Source organism: Acinonyx jubatus, chromosome A2 (genome assembly GCF_027475565.1).
Source record: "Acinonyx jubatus isolate Ajub_Pintada_27869175 chromosome A2, VMU_Ajub_asm_v1.0, whole genome shotgun sequence".
NCBI lineage: Eukaryota > Metazoa > Chordata > Mammalia > Carnivora > Felidae > Acinonyx > Acinonyx jubatus.
Genome location: NC_069383.1, coordinates 153109728 through 153129645, shown reverse-complemented (window position 1 = coordinate 153129645; position 19918 = coordinate 153109728). Strand labels below are relative to the sequence as shown.

The 19918-nt window shown below is 59.4% G+C and overlaps 2 protein-coding genes across 8 annotated transcripts in view; both read left to right on the top strand.

The window, feature by feature from the left end:
• MYO9B (myosin IXB) overlaps positions 1-14023 on the top strand; it is an 89541-nt gene extending 75518 nt beyond the window's left edge. For 5 of the 7 annotated variants that reach the window (XM_053219685.1, XM_053219682.1, XM_053219684.1 and 2 more), the window contains 19 exons: positions 151-1065; positions 1752-1824; positions 2019-2143; positions 4201-4334; positions 4566-4756; positions 5880-5978; positions 6094-6267; positions 6351-6392; positions 6582-6693; positions 7849-7922; positions 8380-8572; positions 8661-8789; positions 9054-9159; positions 9452-9583; positions 10545-10668; positions 11124-11171; positions 11517-11663; positions 12334-12457; positions 12578-14023. In XM_053219685.1, coding sequence (XP_053075660.1) covers positions 151-1065; positions 1752-1824; positions 2019-2143; positions 4201-4334; positions 4566-4756; positions 5880-5978; positions 6094-6267; positions 6351-6392; positions 6582-6693; positions 7849-7922; positions 8380-8572; positions 8661-8789; positions 9054-9159; positions 9452-9583; positions 10545-10668; positions 11124-11171; positions 11517-11663; positions 12334-12457; positions 12578-12993 — 3358 coding nt within the window. In that variant the 3' untranslated portion in view covers positions 12994-14023. Of the gene's footprint in view, positions 1-150; positions 1066-1751; positions 1825-2018; positions 2144-4200; positions 4335-4565; positions 4757-5879; positions 5979-6093; positions 6268-6350; positions 6393-6581; positions 6694-7848; positions 7923-8379; positions 8573-8660; positions 8790-9053; positions 9160-9451; positions 9584-10544; positions 10669-11123; positions 11172-11516; positions 11664-12329; positions 12458-12577 lie in introns of all 7 variants that reach the window. The other 2 variants (XM_027038264.2, XM_053219683.1) reach the window with 2 other exon arrangements.
• A 1436-nt stretch (positions 14024-15459) lies between these two features.
• USE1 (unconventional SNARE in the ER 1) lies at positions 15460-18954 on the top strand. Its single transcript, XM_027038277.2, has 8 exons — positions 15460-15622; positions 15952-16001; positions 16160-16238; positions 16329-16481; positions 16996-17008; positions 17448-17475; positions 17758-17932; positions 18171-18954. Exons 1-8 carry the CDS (start codon positions 15482-15484, stop codon positions 18351-18353), a joined length of 822 nt encoding a protein of 273 aa, XP_026894078.1. The 5' UTR covers positions 15460-15481; the 3' UTR covers positions 18354-18954.
• The last annotated feature ends 964 nt before the right edge of the window (positions 18955-19918 follow it).

The window sequence follows — 19918 nt, the reverse complement described above, 5'->3', positions numbered from 1 at the left end:
CTCTCCGAGGGCCAGGGTTACCCCATTTAACAGAGGCAGAGCCTGGCCCCTAGCCGACGGGTGGCACAGGGGCCCCTGATGCCCTGCGTGGGTTCTGGAGGTGGCATGCATGTTTGTTCCTGAAATTTCCCCCTTAACGCCTCACACCAGCTTCAGGCAGATGGTCGCAGAGAGGCAGAAGGCTGAAGAGAAGGAGAGGGAGGCCCAGCAAGCCCTGAGGGAAGAAACCCTGGAGGGAGGGCCAGGCCAGGTGGCCGAGCAGGAGCAGGTGCCCAGGCAGGGCCCGGAACCATCGGAGGACAGGGAGCCTTCCGCAGTGGAGCCCGAGGTGTGGCCAAGCGATGAGCCCCTGGCAGAGAGCTCCCCACCGGAGGAGGTCCCCAGCCTGGAGAAACCTCCCGCACCCCAGAAGAACACGGCTGAAAGTCACGAGAAGGTGCCCAGCAGCCGAGAGAAGCGCGAGTCACGGCGGCAGAGAGGGCTGGAGCACGTGAAGCTCCAGAACAAACATATCCAGTCCTGCAAGGAAGAGATTGCTCTCAGAGAGCCTTCTGGAAGGGCCATCCTCGAGCAAGAAGAGAGCCTCCCAGAAGACAGAAGGGAGAGCAGAGAAGACGAAACCCTTTCAGACTTGGGGACAGAGGCAGAGAACGCTTTTAAGCAGCAGCCGGAGGAGCCACTGCAGGCTGTGCCAGCCAGCCAGCTGCCCGGAGAAACCCCGAAGGTGCCCCAGGGTGGGGGCCCAACGCCTGGCCACGTGGAACGGCCAACCAGCCTAGCCTTGGACAATAGGGTCAGCGAGCCCACCCCCAGCACCACTCCTGAGACTCCCAAGGACAAGAGCAAGCTGGGTGGTGACCTGAGGGCACAGGACAGGCCCGAGAGCCCCGGAGGCTCCACCCAGATCCAGCGGTACCGGGACCCGGACTCTGAGCGGCTGGCCAGCGCCGTGGAGCTCTGGCGGGGCAAGAAGCTGATGGCTGCCAGTTCCAGCACCATGCTGAGCCAGTCCCTGGACCTCAGCGAGCGGTACCGGACTATGGAGGCCACTCTCACACCCACAGAGTAAGTAAGCCCTGGGCCCTCCTTTGTCTGAACACCCGGGGTGCCAGGCTGGGTTGGGCGGGCAGGGTGGAGGGACACACAGATTCCTGGCCGCAGGACCAGGGCAGTGCCGCACGTCCCAAAAACATGTGAGTGGGCTCTGAGTGTGGGAGCCCTGAGGACGGAGGGAGAAGGGGCAGAGGAAGGTGGAGGGGAGGCATCTGGCAGGAGCCGCTGAGCCTGGGGCCAGCTGGGACCCTGAGGCCCCCGCCACAGCGAGCTGTGTTCACACAGAAATCCCCTGGCTTCGTGGGAAGCAGCATCTCCGGGCAACATCCACTCCCCGGCCTGCCTGGGTTTCTGTTTCCTCGGCAGAGATGAGGGGTGATCGCACTCACCCAGGAATTGAAGAGGGGCCCAACTCTTGACCCTTAGTTAGCTGCATACCGACGACTCCCGAGTCGCCAGCCCGACCTCCCAGAGACCTGCTTGGCCAGAGGGCAAAAGGGCTGGAGGAGGATGTGGGCTGTTAGGTCGGGCTTTCTGGGCACACTGACACCTGTGTCAGGCTCCTTGTCTGGGCTGGGCCGTCCGGCACACTGGGGAGCACCCAGCGGCATCCCTGGTCCCCTCCCACCCAAGTCGGGACCACTAAAACTGTCCAACTCGCTCTTGTAAATAAAAGCCACATTTCTGTGATCTCACAGGGAGAGGCGCATTTCCTTATCCACGAGTGACGTCTCCAAGCTCCTCCTGTCCCCGTCCCACACCAAGACTCAGGTAAAGCTTCCGGCTGCGGCTGCCACCTCTCAGGGGCCAAACCCGCTTCTGCCCGGGGCGCCCTGGCCCTGCCCGAAGGGCAACGTAAAAGAGAAGAGAAGTCGGCGGATGGTGTGCACGGGGAGCAGAGCACCCCTGCTTTCCCTCCAGCAGGTCCTGCCTGCCTTTGCTCACCCAGCCCTGTTCTCCGGCAGCCTTCTACAGAAACGGTGGACGGGGAGGCCGGCACCAAGAAGCTGGCCATCCAGAAGAAGAAGTCGGGCGACGCTTCTGCCGGCACAGATTCCGGGCTGTCCCCAGGCTCCCAGGCAGACTCTAAGTAAGTGTGGGGTCTGGAGGTGGCTCAAGTCACCAGGGGATGCCCAGGGTCCCTGCCACGGCCTCCCATCTCAGAGCAGTCTGGTCTCCTGAACTGACGGCAGTTAGGATGCACGGTGGGGCAGGTGTTCGCTCAGCCTGGGATGAGAGATCCCTCACAGAGCCCAGGTCATGCCCCCCTCATGTGCCAGCGTGGCCACTCGCCAGCCTGATGACTCCCACTAAAGTCTGGGGCCACTCTGGGTCCCCTCCTCTGGGTCCACAGAGAGACGGTTTCCATTTGACTTGTTATGGTATCCAAATCCAGCCCCCCCTACCTTAGAAACCCCTCCTGGGTCCTGGGATGGAAGAAACTGGGCCAAGGCTCTGTCCCCAGAAAGCTCCACAGAAGTGCTCCAGATGGTTCCATCACAGAGCAGAGAGGATGGGCCATGGGACGGGGGGGCTTTGATCCTAACGCAGAGACGGGAGGCGGAGGAAGGGCCGGCACAGGCTTGGAGGGGCAGGCAGAACGAAGCCCCACAAACCAGGGGGGCTTCCAACAACTGGAATTCACTTCTCACAGTCCTGGCGGCCACGAGTCTGAGATCAGGGTGTCCGCAGGGCGGCTCCCTCGGACGGCCCTGGGGAAGGGCCCTTCCTCGCCTCTTCCGGTTCCTGGGGGCTCCGGGTGTCCTTGGCTTGTGGCTGCATCAGCCCATCCCCGCCCCCGTCTTCTCTCTCTGACATTCTTCTCTCCTCTGTGTTTTCTCTTTCTCTGTCTCTTATGAGGATACTTGTCACTGGATTTAAGGCCCAGCTGGGTATTCCGGATGGTCTCAGCTCCAGGTGCTTCATTTAGCGTCTGCTCTAACAAAACTACCACAGACTAAGTGGCTTGAACTACATGTGTTTCTTACGGTTCTGGGGGCTAGGAGTTCAAGACCAAGGTACCAGGAGATGCAGTATGTGGTGCGGGCCACTTCCTGGTTCACAGATGGCATCTTCTCACTGGGGACTCATGTGGCAGGAAGGGCAAGGGAACTCCCCGGGGCCCTTTTTGTAAGGGTGTTAGTCCCATTTATAGGGACTCTACCCCCGTGATCTAATCAGCCCCCTAATACCATCACACTGGGGATTAGACTTCAGCATACGAATTTGGGGCAACAAACACATTCAGATCGTGGCACATAGAACTTAGTCACATCTGCAGAGACTGGTTTTTTTTGAGATCTACAGAGACAGTACAAGTGGGGAGGGGGTAGAGAGAGGGGGGAGAGAATCCCAAGTGGGCCCCGTGCTGCCAGCGTGGAGCCTGACGCAGGGCTCACATTCAAGAAACCACGAGGTCTTTGGGGCGCCTGGGTGGCTCAGTAGGTCGAGCAGCCGACTCCGGCTCAGGTCACGATCTCGCCGTCTGTGAGGTCGAGCCCCGCGTTGGGCTCTGTGCTGACAGTTCAGAGCCTGGAGTCTGCTTCGGATTCTGTGTCTCCCCTTCTCTCTGCCCCTCCCCTGCTTGTGCTCTGTCTCTCTCTGTCTTTCAAAAATGAATAAACATAAAAATAAAAATAAAAAAAAGAAAGAAAGAAACCACGAGGTCATGACCTGAGCCAAAACCAAGAGTGAGACACTTAACCGACTGAGCCACCGGCGCCCCTGCAAAGACCCTTTTCCCAAATAAAGTCACACGCCCAGGTCCTGAGCGTTATTTAGCACATGGACGCATCTTTTGGGGGGCACACCATTCAGTGTATGATTTGGCATGTATTTGATTTTTTCCCCCTGAAACTTGGGCCCGTAAAAACACATTAAGGGGGCAGAGGGTAAGTTCTATTTTTTTTTTTTTTTTTTTAATGAGAATGGGGTCATGCTGTGGTGGCTTCCCTGCATCTTGCTTTTTCACCTGACCCCCCCTTGTCAGTTCACACAAACCAATCTCGTTTTTAGTAGCATCTCATTGCGCTGACAACCAAGAAAAGCGTTATTTTTTCTCTTTATAAGTAAGAGGACCTTTCCTTCAGCCTTGCTTCCGTGATCATTTCCAGAGGCTTAAATGAAACCCCTTACTTTCCCCTACAGATCCACTTTTAAACGACTTTTCTTGCACAAGAACAAGGATAAAAAAGCCAGCCTGGAGGGTGTGGAGGAAACTGAGAACACAGTGCCAGGGCACACGGTGCTGGAAGCTGCTGCCAGCAAGAAGAATCTAGAAGGTTGGTTGCTGGCAGCCTCAGGGATGGATGGTGGAGCCGCCAGGGTCCCTGGGGACGTGTGCTACCTCCAGGTGGGGCCTTGGGCACAGGGCTTCAGGGCTGGTCCCAGCCCCACCAGGGCACTTTCTGGCTGCAGACCCCAGTTCGCAGCAGGGCAGCGTCCTGGTTCTCTGTGTGTGTGACCCTGCCTCCCCCAGCACCCACCTCACCAGCTGCTCCTTCTCCCTCCAGCCTCCTCCAGCCACCAGCACCGCCACGCAGCCGGGGAGAAGCACGCCAAGGAGCCAGGAGGCAAAGGGAAGAAGAACCGAAACCTTAAGATCGGCAGAATCACGGTGTCAGAGAAGTGGCGGGAGTCGGTGTTCCGCCAGATCACCAACGCCAACGAGCTCAAGTACCTGGATGAATTCCTGCTCAACAAGGTGGGTCACCCAGGGGCACGTACAGGGTCGGGGGGGGACACACAGTATCAGAGCTGGGCCTCCCCAGAAGGGTTTTCACCACCCGGCCGTTTTCTGAGCCGCCACACCACAGCCCTTCGTGCGCCGGGAACAGAAAATCCAGGTGCACAGTTCCAGCACAGAAAGTTCCAGAAACCAGATGAGAACCCCTCCCTGGGCTCACGTGAGAACACCTGCAGCCGGTGTTCCTGTTGCTCACCACAGATGTTTACATCTCGTGTAAAAACTCAGTGGGTCTTGAGGTGCTGGCTCAGGCGGTAGAGCATGTGACTCTTGATCTCAGGGTCGTGGGTTCAAGCCCCACGTTGGGCATGGAGCTTACTTTAAAAAAAAAAAAAAAAAAGTCAGCGGGTCTTAATACAGGGACTACACAGGAAATGTAGAACCGGGGCACCTGGGTGGCTCAGTCGGTTAGGCATCCAACTTCAGCTCAGGTCATAATCTCACAGTTTATAAGTTCGAGCCCCGCATCAGGCTCTGTGCTGACCGCTCAGAGCCTGGAGCCTGCTTCGCACTCCGTGTCTCCCTCTCTCTCCAACCCTCCCCCGCTTATGCCCTGTCTCTCTCCCAAAAATAAACATTAGAAATTTAAAAGAAAAAAAAAATACACTTTTACGAAACACGTTGGGTCTCAGGGCAGGTGCTGATTGAGTGCTTAGTGTATACAGTGGAGCTGAATTAGTAACCATGGTATGGATCCGGGGCGTGGCTCGGTGTTAAGTGCCTGTGAGGGCTGGCAGGAAGGGCCCCAGCTAGACCAGTGGTTTTCAACCAGAGATGGTCCTGCCCCAGGGGACACTCTGGGACATCTGCAGACATTTTTGACTGTCCCGACTGGGGAGTGCTACTGGCATCTGGGGCGTGGGGACCAGGGGTGCTGGTCAACAGCCCCCAGTGTGATCCAGCCCCAAATGTTGGGTGCTGTAAACCCGAACTAAGGGGACTGGAAAGACCGGGATTAGCCAGAGGGCCTGGATTTTTTCCCAGAGGAGCCAGGGAAGGACTTGGGACAGAGCGGAACAGCCACCAATCAGCTGCAAAACCTGAGGTCACTCAGGGTCACCGCACCTCTTTCTTCCTGCAGATAAACGACCTGCGCTCCCAGAAGACCCCCATTGAGAGTTTATTCATCGAAGCCACCGAGAAGTTCAGGAGCAACCTCAAAACCATGTACTCTGTCCCCGTACGTGCAGCCCCCAGCCCTGGCGAGGGTCCCTGTGGGGATCCCCATGGCCTCTCCCGGGCGCCTCCCCCTTCTGTCTTTCCCCCCCGGGTCACTCACGCCTGCATCCCTGCAGAATGGCAAGATCCACGTCGGCTACAAGGACCTGATGGAGAACTACCAGATTGTCGTGAACAACCTGGCGGCCGAGCGGGGGGAGAAGGACACCAACTTGGTCCTCAACCTTTTCCAGTCGCTGCTCGACGAGTTCACCCGCGGACACACCAAGAATGACTTCGAGCCGCCCAAGGTTGGTGGCGCGGCTTCGGGGACGGGGGCAGGCGGGGGCGCTCCCGGGGCCCACACAGACTTCGCCTCTGTGCCCCCTCACAGCCGAGCAAAGCCCAGAAGAAGAAGCGGAAGCAGGACCGCGCTGTGAGTATTTGCACGCGTGCGAGAGAGTGTGTGTGTGAGTGTGTTTTCCCGCCCAGCCCTAGGGAACCCGGCCGTGAATGGGAACCTCGGCCCCAATATGCCACGGGCCGCGTGCACGCTGGGCGGCCCCGTGGTGAGACCGTGGAGGGTCTGCCCTCGCCGCTCAGCGCCCTCCTCCACCGCCCCCAGGTCCAGCAACACAATGGGCACGTATTCGCCAGCTACCAGGTGAGCATCCCTCAGTCGTGTGAGCAGTGTCTCTCCTACATCTGGCTCATGGACAAGGCCCTGCTCTGCAGCGGTGAGTGCCCCAACCCCCCCGCATCCCCTAACGCTGTCACCACTCCCCCTGACCCTTCACTTTGTCTCCCCCCACCCTCCATCATACTTCCGGACCCTCCCACTGCAGCCCCTGACCCTTCCCCATGCCCAAGAACCCTCCACAACATCTTTGGCTCACCTGCTGCACCCCCTGACCCTCACCTTGCCCTGGGACCCTCCTACCAAGCCCCCTGATGCCCCACCATGTCCCCAACCCCTCACTGTGCACCAGGGCCTTCACTCGAGCCACAGGGTGGATCTTCCTGGAACACTGCCCTCGCCACACCTCACGCACTCAGACCTCCCACTGTCACCCTGGGGCAGATCCTGATTCTCAGCCAGCCCTGAGGCCCCCAGCCACCTCTGCAGCCTGCCCTCCACCTCGGCAGGTTACCCCACGTCCTTCCTCCAAGCCCGTCAACACACTGCCCCTGCTGCCTGAACTCCAGCGCCTCTCTCGGCCCCCCCGAGTCCCTCCCTCATGTGCCAGGCGAGGTCAGTCAGTCCCACAGGAACCCCGAGAAACATACAGCCCAGGATGACCCAGCTGGCAGGAGGCCGGGGCCGGGTCAGTCGGTCTCTGGCAGTTATATTTTCCTGCAGGGATCAGCTTTCTCTCCCTGGGCCTATCTCTCTTCTGCCCGGGGTCTCCTGTCTCCTCAGTCCCTGTGTAAAGAGCGATCTGTCCCCTCATGTCCATCACAAATACCCAGGCAGTGCTTCTGATTCTGTGGCTCTCTTTCTCTCTGCCCCTCCCCCGCTCACACTCTCTCAAAAATAAATAAAAATGTTAAAAAAAAAAATACCCAGGCAGTTGTCACCGTCCTGAGACAAGGACACTGGCTGCCCTCTCCTTTTTGATCTCAGCCAATTTCCTCTCTCAAGTATGCCCCTGCCCCCCACCTCCCCCCTCCCGAGCCCTTGCTCCTGTCCTGCCGGCCGGGCTCTGAGGCCACACAGTCACCAGCTGTGAACATCTGCCCACGTGGCTTCCTCGCCTGGGCATCAGGGCAGGGATTCGTAGGACTCCAATTTAGAAGCTGGTCAGCAGGTCCCTGGCCGACAGGGCAGGCGGCCTTGGGAAACCAGGGTCCTCGATGCATCATCTGTGACCACCCCCTCCCTTACCTCCTAGTGTGCAAGATGACCTGCCACAAGAAGTGTGTGCCCAAGATTCAGACCTACTGCGCCTACGCATGCAGGAGAAAGGTGAGCGGGCCGGGAGCTTTCCGGAACACCTAGGGGAGGCCCTCCCGAGCGATGTGGAGGAGAGGGTGTGCTTGGTGCCAGGCCAGTGTAGGGTGTCAGACGAGGGGCTGGTTTGCAGCCTCTGTTCTGTCAGAGCCACTCGGGGTCCCCTGAGACAGGACTGGGCTTATACGTGCGTCTCAGACCCCCAGCCCTGCCCCACCCGAGACCCAGGAGGGCATCCCCAACTCTGCGTGAGGGAGGCAGGGTCCCAAGCACTGGAGCTGCAGCGGAGGCAGGACCAACCACCCTGAGGCAGCTGGGGCCGCTCCGCAGGGGGAGCCCCTGCCCAGCGGCCAGCAAGCTCACCTCCCCAGCCGGGCGCCCCCAGCAGCCTGTGGGGGGCGTGAGGGGCAGGGAGGGTAGAGCCCACACAGGAGACCTGACCCCCCCCCCGCCGCGACCTCTGGTACTGCAGAGCGAGCCAGGCGCCGAGCCGGGCCACTTCGGCGTGTGCGTGGACAGCCTGACCAGTGACAAGGCCTCAGTGCCTGTTGTGCTGGAGAAGCTTCTGGAACATGTGGAGATGCACGGCCTGTACACCGAGGGCCTCTACCGCAAGTCAGGCGCTGCCAACCGCACGCGGGAGCTCCGACAGGCACTGCAGACAGGTGGGTGTCTGGGGGGAGTGGGCACGAGGGGGCTGGGGCACAGCCCCCCTGCCTGCGCTCACCAGCCCCGCCCCCCGCCTCCCCGCAGACCCCACGGCCGTCAAGCTGGAGAACTTCCCCATCCATGCCATCACCGGCGTGCTCAAGCAGTGGCTTCGGGAGCTGCCTGAGCCCCTCATGACTTTTGCCCAGTACGGCGACTTCCTCCGAGCCGTAGGTGAGTCCCACGGCAGCAGCGAGGGCAGGGCAGGTGGCCACGGCCAGGGTTGGAACCACGCGCGCTCACTGCGGCTAATCGGGGAGGCACAGCTGAGAAGCCAAGGCTCAAAGCAGCCGGCCCGGTGCAGGTCCCCAGCCTAGGGCAGGGCCAGGACCCCTCTGTAGCCCTGCATCTGGCCCCACGTGGCAGGGGGGCTCCCCTGCGCCCCAGGAACGTAGGGGGGCCAGCGCTATGGGGAGCTGACGCCCTGGGCCCTTCCAGAGCTGCCGGGAAAGCAGGAGCAGCTGGCCGCCATCTACACCGTCCTGGAGCACCTGCCTGAGGCCAACCACAACTCATTGGAGCGACTCATCTTCCACCTCGTCAAGCAAGTGCCTGCCACCTGCTCTCGTGGGGTGGGGGTCCCCGTCAGGAGCCCCGCCAGTGTTCCCTGGGCCAGCGTTCTCCGGCGGTTGCACCCCAGGCCCCGGGGCCGGGTTGGGGGCGGGGGTCGGGGAGGGGCCCCCCACGCTCTCCTGCAGAGGCCCTCTGCCCCATGGAAGCGAGGTGCTAGCCTCCCCCTCCAGGGTCTGGAGGCACTTTTCCTGGCAGCAGCCCCAGGGTCCTGGCCTCCAGTCTCGGGGCTCCCTGGCCACCCCTAACTGCCGCTCACCACGCAGGGTGGCCCTGCTCGAGGACGTGAACCGCATGTCGCCCAGTGCTCTCGCTATCATCTTCGCACCCTGCCTCCTGCGCTGCCCTGACAACTCAGACCCACTGACCAGCATGAAGGATGTCCTCAAGGTCACCACGTGAGTGCCAGGCGCCAGGGCCCCCGCGCTGTCTCCTCCGGCAGCTAGGGCATCACTTCCAAATGCTTTTGAGGCTGGAGAACACAAAAAGGAGGAGAAAGCCCTCGTCTCCCGTTGCAGGGCGAGGGGCAGACGGCAAAGCCCCGTGTTCTCGGCCTCTGGTTAGCAACGAGAGCCGTCAGGAAAAGAAGCAATGAATGGCCTGGGGGTTTCTTCCCCTTCTCCCCACTGCACGATCTTCAGAAGTTTTCAAAGTTCTTCAAAAGAACTCAGAAGAAAGTCATTAGACATCAGCGACCGAGAGGACATTGTTTAGGCTTCGAATTGTAAAAATAAGAACGTGTCACCCTAGGCGGTTTCTTGGGTGGCCCTGACGCTACCCCAGTAGCTGCGTGGTGTTGACAGAGTTCCTTCTGGCCTCTTCCGCCACACTCTTTGCTCCTTTTTTCCTCATGTGGTCGAGATGTCGGGAGACCTGAGCTGTGATTCTTTCTCCGGGCTGAGCTGCCTGCCCTCCCACCAACCACTGCAGGCTGAGCCCCCCCACACACTTAACCACTCACAGTGCACCTTCTAGAGCCCTTGGGGTTGCTTGCCTGCGGCCCCTGTGACAAATCGCCCAGCCTCCCCGTTCCTCATGCTTCCACAGGAGGTGGGAGAACCCCCCACCCTGCAGGGTGACTATGAGGGATCGGTTCACTCTGATCCGAGTACTGTACTTCCTCCTTCAAACCAGGCTGGTTGAGTCCGAGGCTCAGGCTCAGAGAGGTGGAGTGAGCCGCACGAGGTCACACGGTGAGCTGGCACCGAGATGACACAGCCCACGGCTGTGTCTGTGGCCCTGCCTGGTCTCTGGATCTCTGCCTGGCCGCCGTGCCCCAGTCTCCGGCCAGTGCCTCTCTAGACGCCAGGCCCTGACGCTGGCCGTCCTGGGGCAGTAACTGAGTCACCTTCTCCGCAGGTGCGTGGAGATGCTGATCAAGGAACAGATGAGGAAGTACAAGGTGAAGATGGAGGAGATCAGCCAGCTGGAAGCCGCGGAGAGCATCGCCTTCCGCAGACTCTCCCTCCTGCGACAGAACACTGTGAGTGGAGGGGTGGGCGGGGCCGGTGGGCGGGGCTTGGGCGTGGGGCGGGGCCTCACGCCATCACTCCTTGCGCTCCCTGCCCACCCTTGGCCACAAGCTGCCTGGCCAGGGGCCTCATGGGAGCAAGGTTGGGAGCCAGGTCCCCCACAGCTGCTAAACGACCGCCTCCCTCCCCCAGCCTCATGCCGACTGCCCCTCAAAGGGCAGCAGGGGACCTGGCACCCGCTTGGTGATGGTTCAGGTCATCCACCAGCCCCGCCTACGGGGAAGACTTCCCACAGCAGAAGTGGCCCTACAGTGGGGGTGGGGGCTGAGGGGGAGGCAGGTCTGGGGCTCCCGGGGGAGGACCCCATCCTTGTCCCCGCAGCCAGATGTGGCTCCGGTGCCCGTGACTTACACCCGTGTGGTGATCGTGGCCCTGTGTGGTCACTCTCTGTTCATCTCTTTCCCAGCCATGGCCTCTCAAACTGGGGTTTTCGTCTCCCTATGAGGGGGTCCTGGTATGTACATGTTCCGCGGGCCCACCCTGCATGTCTCCGGGCGTGGTGCATGCTGGGTTCACCTCGTGCCCGTGGTCTCCTAGGATAGACTGAGCGTGTCCTAACCTTCTGGAAGTGCATGCTGGGGGAGGCCCGTCGCCTGCTGCCCACCTGCGCTGAGGATGACTAATCAGCCGAGCACCGGCCACTCGGTCCCCACCTGATCCCCGGAGCAGCCTCACTAAGCCCACCCTTCCACATCAGAACTAATCTCTCCCAGAGCCGTTCACACCACCCTCTCCCTCCCGTGAGCACTGAGCCCACCGTCCAGAGGGGCCAGCCAGACCTGCCGTTTGTCTGTTGCAGAACAAGAGCCCCAAGACCCGGGGAAGCAGTGCGGGCGGCCTGGAGGACCTCGGGGTGCTGCCAGAAGAGGAAGTGCCCAGCGGTGACGAGGACCGCGAGAAGGAGATCCTCATTGAGCGGATCCAGTCCATCAAGGAGGAGAAGCAAGTGTCTCTGCCCCCTTCCTGCCCTCGGCTCTGCCGTCCAGCCCCCACCCCCAGGCCCCTCTGCCACAGCGGACCTGGCTGTTAGGAAGCTGACGGGCTAGGCTCGTTCCCGCCATCCAGTACCCACCTTGTGGGGTGCTGCTGTCCTAACATGCAGCCTAGGGCTCTGTTTAAACCCCACACTTGGCCACCAGGAACCGTGGTGGCCCACAAAGAAAGAAGGGGCAGCAGAGGGGTAATGCCCGAACTTTGCCTGGAAGTTGGTCTTAGCTGGAGTGACCAACCAATCTGTCGTCCCACCAAGACGTGTGAATAGGGCACCATTAACATGCCAGGAGAACAGGTGTGACCCGGGCCACCTGGCCACCGTAGTCTTAGGAACAAGGTAGGGCACTCCAGGCAGAGGGAACAACACCTGCAAAGGCCCTGAGGCAGAAGCAGTCACTAGCTCAGTACAGGGCCTTCCCTCAGCAGCCTGACACCTCCCTCCCATGAGTTTCTCCGGGCCAGGTGTGATTTGGGGACGGGTGTTGGGGGTGCTGGGAGCAGGGACTCCCATCCAGGACCAAGAAGGCCTGTTCTGCCCCCTACCCGGCGGATGGCACTCTGGAGGAGTGGTCTTTCACCTTGGGAACAGCCTTAGACACCGTGACCCCCTCATCCCCAGGGAGGACATCACCTACCGGCTGCCGGAGCTGGACCCTCGGGGCTCCGATGAGGAAAACCTGGACTCGGAAACGTCGGCCAGCACCGAGAGCCTGTTGGAAGAGCGGGCCGGGCGGGGGGCCTCAGAAGGTCAGTATTAAGGCGGCGTCTGCTTTTCTCCTTCCCGTGTCCACCACCGGCAGGCCCTGGGGCAAGGGTCCATCTACTGGCCCTGAAGCTGCAGTAACCCTGCCGTCTGTCTCTCAAAAGGGCCCCCCGCGCCTGCTCTCCCCAGCCCCGGCGCGCCCGCCCTGAGCCCCCTCCCCGTGGCAGCCGCCCCTCCACGACGAAGGCCGTCGTCCTTCGTGACGGTCAGAGTGAAGACCCCCCGGCGGACCCCCATCATGCCCACAGCCAACATCAAGCTCCCACCCGGCCTACCCTCCCACCTCCCTGGCCGGGCACCGGGTGCCCAGGAGGGTGCTGCCCTAGTGAGGCGCCGAGAGCCGCCCGCCCGCCGCCCGGACCAGGTGCACTCTGTGTATATCACACCTGGCACGCACCTGCCCGCGCGGGGCACTCGGGAGCCCCCGGACGAGGACGCCCAGCCTCCCGGGGCCAAGCGGAGGTACTCGGACCCCCCGACCTACTGCCTGCCCCCCACCCCGGGCCAGGCCAACGGCTGAGGGCCCACACAGTGCCAGAGGCCGCGTGTCTGAGGACGACCCAGTGCCGGAGCTGGGCGTGAGCTGCAGAGCCAGCATCTGGCCGAGAAGGATTCCGAATGAAAAGCTCCGAAAGCAATGTGAGGTGGGCGTCAGCTCCGAGCGCAGAGTCCAGGCGGGGAGAGGCCAGCCGAGGCCCGGTCGCCCTGGCTGGGCCCCCACATCCCACAGACACGCCCACCCAGAGCACCAAATCACGGTGGGCAGCCTGGCATCTCCCACCTCCCTTTTTGTTTTTATGGTAACTGTTTCTTCGTGCGTGGTTTACATAACTTCAAACTGTAACAGCCTTAACAAGAGACCAAATTGTTTTTTATACGTGTATGTACAAACTTTTATATTAACGCCCTGCATCGCCCTTATAACCTGGACATGAGTCTTTGGAGCAAAGCCCGCAACAGCCGCCACACGGAGGAGGCCCAGACCCGCACTGAGGACGGCTCGGGGCCTGTGGTCTGAGGGCCAGGACCGTGCGCAGAGGATTTGGACCCTTGGGGCACCTGACTGCCCCAAGTCCATCTCAGACTCCTCCTCTGGCCCAGCTGGCAACCAGCCACCTGGCTGGCATGCACTTGAGGGAGCGTTGGAGCCTCTCTGGGGATCAAGGCTGGTGGTTGGAGTCAGGACACAGGGTGGTAGGCAGCCTCCGCCCGCAGCACCACAGACCTCACATCCCAGGGAGACTTGAATGTGGCCGTCACTCTTCTGGCCACCACGCCCTGGACTCAGGAGGCTGGAGGAGGCCATCCTTGGCACGCCGCCCGTTCCGTGTGGCGAACAGGAGCCGCGACTCAGGACCACTCACCGGCAGGGAGGGCAAGGCCTGGGGTTGTACATTCCTACTGGTCAACAGTGACAGTCTGGGGAATCTCCGGAGTGGGGCTTCCTCTCTCTCAGGCCTGGGTCGCTCCCCAGACACACGGCCACAGGTCTGGTACGAGAGGTGCCCCAGGTGCCCCACGAGCCGTGTGAAATAAAAAGTGCCTGAAAAGTGTTTGCGTGCAATTCCTGCTCGGACTGGTTCAGAGTTGGAGGAGCAGGGGTTGGCAGGTGGGGCGGGGGAGGGGTCCACCCTGTGACCTCAGCCAAAAGGGGTGCAGGGCAGGGGGATTTACCCCCCCGGTCTGGGAGGACCTGCCTCGATTGTCCCACAAATGGTGCTGCTGGAATTTCACAGGCACTCCCGGTGCTAGAGTGGTGAGCTTGCTGGAAGGGCTTGTTAATTGATCTGGAAATGGGGGTGAGGGGCTGGCAGAGCCTGTTGTCCTGGGAGCTGCCTCCTGGTGCCCTGTTTCAGCACCCAGCCTCTCCCCAGGTAGGGCTTAAATGTCAGCTGTAGGGGCCATCTGCCCTACGAAGGGATCGGTTCCTGGTGAGCCCAACAGAGCTAGAAACCACACACCCCCACCATCCCCTCTCAGACCAGCTCCCAGGCTGCAAGTCAGATGGGCAGTTGTGGGAACCTGCTGGCAGGTGGGGCCCATGGGGGTGGGGTGGGGGCCAGTGAAGAACCCTAGTCCAGACTGCACATGAGGGAGAGTTGAGAGGCTTGTCCAAGGCCACGTATTTGGGATGGGACAGGGCTGGGATTCAGAACCTGCCTCATCTGCCCCCTGGATTCCTTCATCTACCCTGGGTTTCCTCTCCTCCATAGTATTTCTCGAGAACACCAGGCCCACAGGTGTGACCAGGACACAAGTGACGTGAGGAGTGGGAAGATGGATGAGGGCTGCGTGCCAGGCTCTAGTCCCTCTAAAGTCCCCCCTCCTCACCCGGTCTGCAAGCCTGGGGTGGGAGGAGCTCACAGAATGGGCTTCAGCTGGAGGGCTGGGGACCCAGGTGGGGTTCTCTCCATGAGGCCTGGTGGGTTAGGGGCGACCCCGCCCCACCTCTCACCCCAGGGCTAGCTAATGTTCCCCTGGAGGCAGGCTTTGTCACACCACCCAAAGGAGGAACCGAGCCCAGAAAAATTAAACCTCGCTCAAGGCCCCCGGGGGGAGGGGGGGGGGAGAGTCAGCGTCAGACCCGGAAGAACATAATCACAAACTGGATGGGCCCCTAAGCCTTGGATTCCTTAGTCCCAGGGCCGTACCCCAGGAAGAACCGAGAAGGCTGCCTGGATACGGAAGAGCTCAGTATGAGAAGAACCCAAACAGGAGTGGGTGTGGGGGAGGAATTCCGATCAGAAAGAAAAGAATTAGCAGAGGACGTATATTGCACATGGACCTGACCTCGAAGGATCCGGTCCTTTCAACCCTCCCGGAAGAGCTAAGACGCCTGCGAGGGGGGAAAAAAAAAAAACTGATTCAGTCCTGAATAAACATGGACAGCACAGCGCCCCTCCTTGAAATAAGACGTTACTTCCGCCCCAAACAAAGATGCAACAACGAGCGAGCGGCGGACGCGACCGGAAGAGGTCAAAACGAGGGCGCTTCCGACCTTTTCCAAGATGGCGCCGGCGGAAGGGACCGGGTACCGCCGAGAGGGGATGGCAGCGTCGAGGCTGGAGCTGAACCTGGTGCGGCTGCTCTGCCGCTGCGAAACGATGGCAGCGGAGAAGCGGGACCCGGACGAGTGGCGTCTGGAAAAGGTGAGGGAAACCTGTACTTCCGAGTACAACTCGACTCCCAGAAGGCGGCCTACGGGGCTGACGGCCACTGGGCCCGACTCCCCAGTCCCAACAGCCGCTCTGGCCACGCCCCTTCCGGTCGGCTTCCGCCACGTCCACCTGCGGCTCCCGCCCCCTTCCCTGAAGCTCAGCTGGCCCCGCCCCCCTGGGACGTGGCTCCTCCCTTTTCAGTCCTGCCCCCGTCCTGGTCCCGCCCCTTGATGGCTCTGACCACCCCACCTTTGAGCGTTATTAGTGGGAGGATGTGGGGGGGGGGGGAACCAGGCTTACACCCCACTTTCCCTCCCCAGTACGTGGGAGCTCTCGAGGACATGCTGCAGGCCCTGAAAACCCAGGCAAGGTGAGTGCCGGCGGCTACAGGGGCTTCAAATCGGGATGGGAGTCGAGGCCTGAAGGCCAGCCCCTGTTGGGGAATCCCTGGGCTCCAGCCCCTGCTGACACCCTTCCCAGAACTGGAGGCAGTGGGCAGGTTTTCTTTTTCCTCTTCTCACCTTCCAGCAAACCGGCCTCCGAGGTGATCAATGAATATTCCCGCAAGGTAGATTTCCTGAAGGGGATGTTGCAGGCAGAGAAGCTGGTGAGCAGGGGTACTCTACTTCCTCGGCCCTCATCATGCACATCTGCCCAGGACCTGCCCGTCCGGTGACCCCTTTTCCCTCTTCTGCAGACCTCCTCCTCAGAGAAAGCACTAGCCAACCAGTTCCTGGCCCCTGGCCGTGTACCAACCACAGCCAAGGAGCGGGTACCCGCCACGAAGACAGTGCATCTGCAGTCCCGGGCACGGTACACCAGCGAAATGCGGAGTGAGCTTCTAGGCACGGTAGGGCTTTCTCCCTGATCCCTGGGAACCCTTTGGTCAGGGACAGGAGATTAGTGCCTGTGCGTAGCAGAACAACCCCACCCTGGCAGGTGCAGGGACCCTAAGGGGCCCAACAGCCTCCACCCTGGGCCCACAGTAGGCTTCCCAACAGAAGGGCCTAGACAGGACTTTGCTATATATCTAGGGGTTTGGTACAAGGCGAAAATGGCACCTATCTCGTTAAGCCCCAGAGTTGGCCCAGAGCAACAGATAGACAAGTTTGCCACAGACAGACTGAGTTTATCTCATCTTGCCACAAGTGGACGAGTTTTTTCACCTGTAAAATAGGATGACAGGTGTCCTTTTGAACACTTTACGTGGGTCAGGTAAACCCTCAATATGAAGAAACTGAGGCACAGAGGTCATAGGACTTGCCCAGGGCCCTGACTAAGAGTGGGGAGTTTCCGAGAGCAGAAAGGACAGTTTGGGGGCATTACCAGGTAGGTGACTTCATACCTCTCTCTTTTTCCCATAGGACTCTGCTGGAGGTGAGTCAACCTGAATAAAACAGGACTTGAGGCTTAACTGTCTGGGACAAGACATGTGCTGCCTCTTTCACCTGCCTCCTCCACGGTCTTCACAGCCCAGGGAGCACGTCCCCAGGGGCATCACCTAGTTAAGCCTGATGGGGGTGCCAGGACAGAGGAGATGGGCCCCAGAGGAAATAAAGCCGGATACACCCAGCCCACAGGTTAGGCTAGCAGAGGGACCTGGGGCCTGGGGGAGCCCAGATAAGGATGAGGAAAACTTCTTAAAAGAGAGGGCATTTGACCTAGAGCTTTGAAGCATGATCAGGAGCTCACTGGGCAGCAGACAAGACAGGAAACCACATTATGAGTAGCAGACACAGCACAAGCGATGATCAGGAAGTTGGAAAACGGGAAACCAATCCTCTCCTCCTTCCTGCTTGGCCTTTTTCACTTACAGAGCCCGAGCTGGATGTGAGGAAGAGAACGTGAGTGTCTTCAGCCCTTGGGGAGCACTGGGGGGGGGGGGGGGTTGGGGGGCTGGATGAACCTTGGGCCACTGAGGCACCAAACCCTGAGGGCCACCACAAGCATCTAAACCATCGATCAGAAGCCACTTGTGGGGATGTTCTTCCTAAAAGCCAAAGTAAAGAAGGGGAAAACTGAGGCCCAAGGAGGGCCGTGGCCGGAGCCATAACCTCTGGGTTCCTTGGGAACATGTTGGTCTCTTCCTATCCCACGCCCGCCTGTCTGCCCACGTGTGAGGGCAGTGGGGTGGCAGGGCCCAGGCCAGGAGATGAGAAACAGTCGGCAGCCGAACTAGATCTGGTCCTGCAGCGACATCAGAACCTCCAGGAGAAGCTGGCAGAGGAGATGCTAGGCCTGGCCCGGAGCCTCAAGACCAACACACTGGCCGCCCAGAGCGTCATTAAGAAGGACAACCAGGTGTGAGGACTGTGGGGCCTTTTCAGCCTCTGCCCTGGGACGCCAGACAAGGCTTCCCAGCAGAGGGGCATGGGGGCCAGGGCTTTGCTGGATCAAGGAGTCTGACAGAAGGCAAAAGTGGACTTCCCAGCAGAGGGCGCAGTACCAGCCAGGGCCAAGAGGGGACTTACCCCAGGGTGGTGGCGAGAGGCCACACTTGGCTGCAGTCCCGCTGACACTCTTCCCACCTGCCCCACAGACCCTGTCGCACTCACTCAAGATGGCTGACCAGAACCTGGAGAAGCTGAAGACGGAGTCGGAGCGGCTGGAGCAACACACGCAGAAGTCGGTCAACTGGCTGCTCTGGGCCATGCTTGTTATTGTCTGCTTCATCTTCATCAGCATGGTCCTCTTCATCCGCATCATGCCCAAACTCAAATAAAGACCTGTGCTGGCCCCCCGCATCCGTCTGCCCTCCACCCGTGTTCACGGGTGCCCTTTGGGCTAGGCAACAATATGGGAGGGTCTTTGGAGGTTCCTGAGAGCCACAGAGGATGCACGAGCCGGAGAGGAAGGTCAGTCTGGGAAGGGACTCAGAGGACCATCCCCCTCGGATCCCCCCTGGTACCTACCCCACACTGCAAAAGGCCAGGTCCCAAGAAGCCCCAGGAGCCTCCGGTCTGATAGAGTTGAAGGCCAACAGTGCCTTCAGCCCTGTGGGATCAAGGGGAGGGTGGGGGAGAAATGGGGCTATGCCTGGAGGTCGGCCTGGAGGAGGGAGTGTCAGTGTTGGGCTTTCCTTGAAACTGAAGATGATTGGGGCGGCAGGGTGGCTCAGTCGGTTGAGCGTCCAACTTCAGCTCGGGTCATGATCTCGCGGTCCGTGAGTTTGAGCCCCGTGTCGGGCTCTGTGCGGACAGCTCGGAGCCTGGAGCCTGCTTCGGATTCTGTGTCTCCCTCTTCCTCTCTCCTCCCCCGCTCATGCTCTGTCTCTCTCTTCTCAAAAATAAATAAACATTAGGGAAAAAAATTTTTTTTTTAAATAGATCTTAAGGAGCACCTGGTTGGCTCAGTAGAGCACGCAACTCTTGATCTCAGGTTTGTGAGTTCGAGTCCCACACTGGGTATAGAGATTACTTAAAAATAAAATTGGGGGGAAAAACCAGATCTTAAGAAGGCTCACACCTAAGTTGCAGAGATGGGTCAACATAGCCACATTAACACATCAGGAAACAAAATCGTGGGGTGAATCAATGGCACTTTGGACCGTACGGTGTCCATTACTCAACATCTCTCAATAAACATTAGGCAAAGATAGATATTCCCCTCATTTAACTGAAAAATCTCAAGCCAAAGGCAGCATTGAATTTAATGAATAAATACAGGCAATTCTGCCATCAAAGTGAGGAAGGGGGAGATGGGGGGAGGCCCACAGCTCACCCAACTCCCCCAGAGATTTGTCTGGAAGTGCTGGTCAATACAACTAGACAAGAAAGAAGAAATGAGAAAAAAAGGCAGAGTTATTTGCGGATGATACGACTGTCTACATGAAAAACCCAAATAAAAAAGCTGTTTCAGTTAAGAGAATTAAGTAAAACAGAAAAGGACTTACGAATACTTAGTTTCCCTCATGGGAAAAAAAAGTAAACTTATTGAAAGACCTCGCTTATAATAGTAAAAGGAAAAGACACACTATTTGGTTGAGTACCATCCTTGCTAAACAAAGAGCTCCCAAAAATCAACAACAACAAATTTGCAAGAAAACAGACAAATCGTTTCTGGGCTTTTTCTCTCACCAGATGAGTCAAGATTTAAAACTCTGAAAACATACTTGTGGGAAACCATAATAGCACTGGAGTTACAAAAGTTGTAGGAAAACCAGTATTTCTCTTACATCGGGTCAGAGAATAATAATCTAGTGATTAGAGAAATAGTTTTAAAATATAATTTCTGAGTAAGTAGATAAGTACAAGTTTGCCAAAACCACCGGTGTTTCAGGCCAAAAAA

Excerpts from the sequence above, each read along its gene's own strand:
- USE1 (XM_027038277.2), top strand. The coding sequence starts at position 15,482 with ATGGCGCCGGCGGAAGGGACCGGGTACCGCCGAGAGGGGATGGCAGCG. Across the intron at positions 17,476-17,757 it reads CTGGATGTGAGGAAGAGAAC|TGGGGTGGCAGGGCCCAGGC; the intron begins GTGAGTGTCTTC and ends GTGTGAGGGCAG. Across the intron at positions 17,933-18,170 it reads TCATTAAGAAGGACAACCAG|ACCCTGTCGCACTCACTCAA; the intron begins GTGTGAGGACTG and ends CCTGCCCCACAG.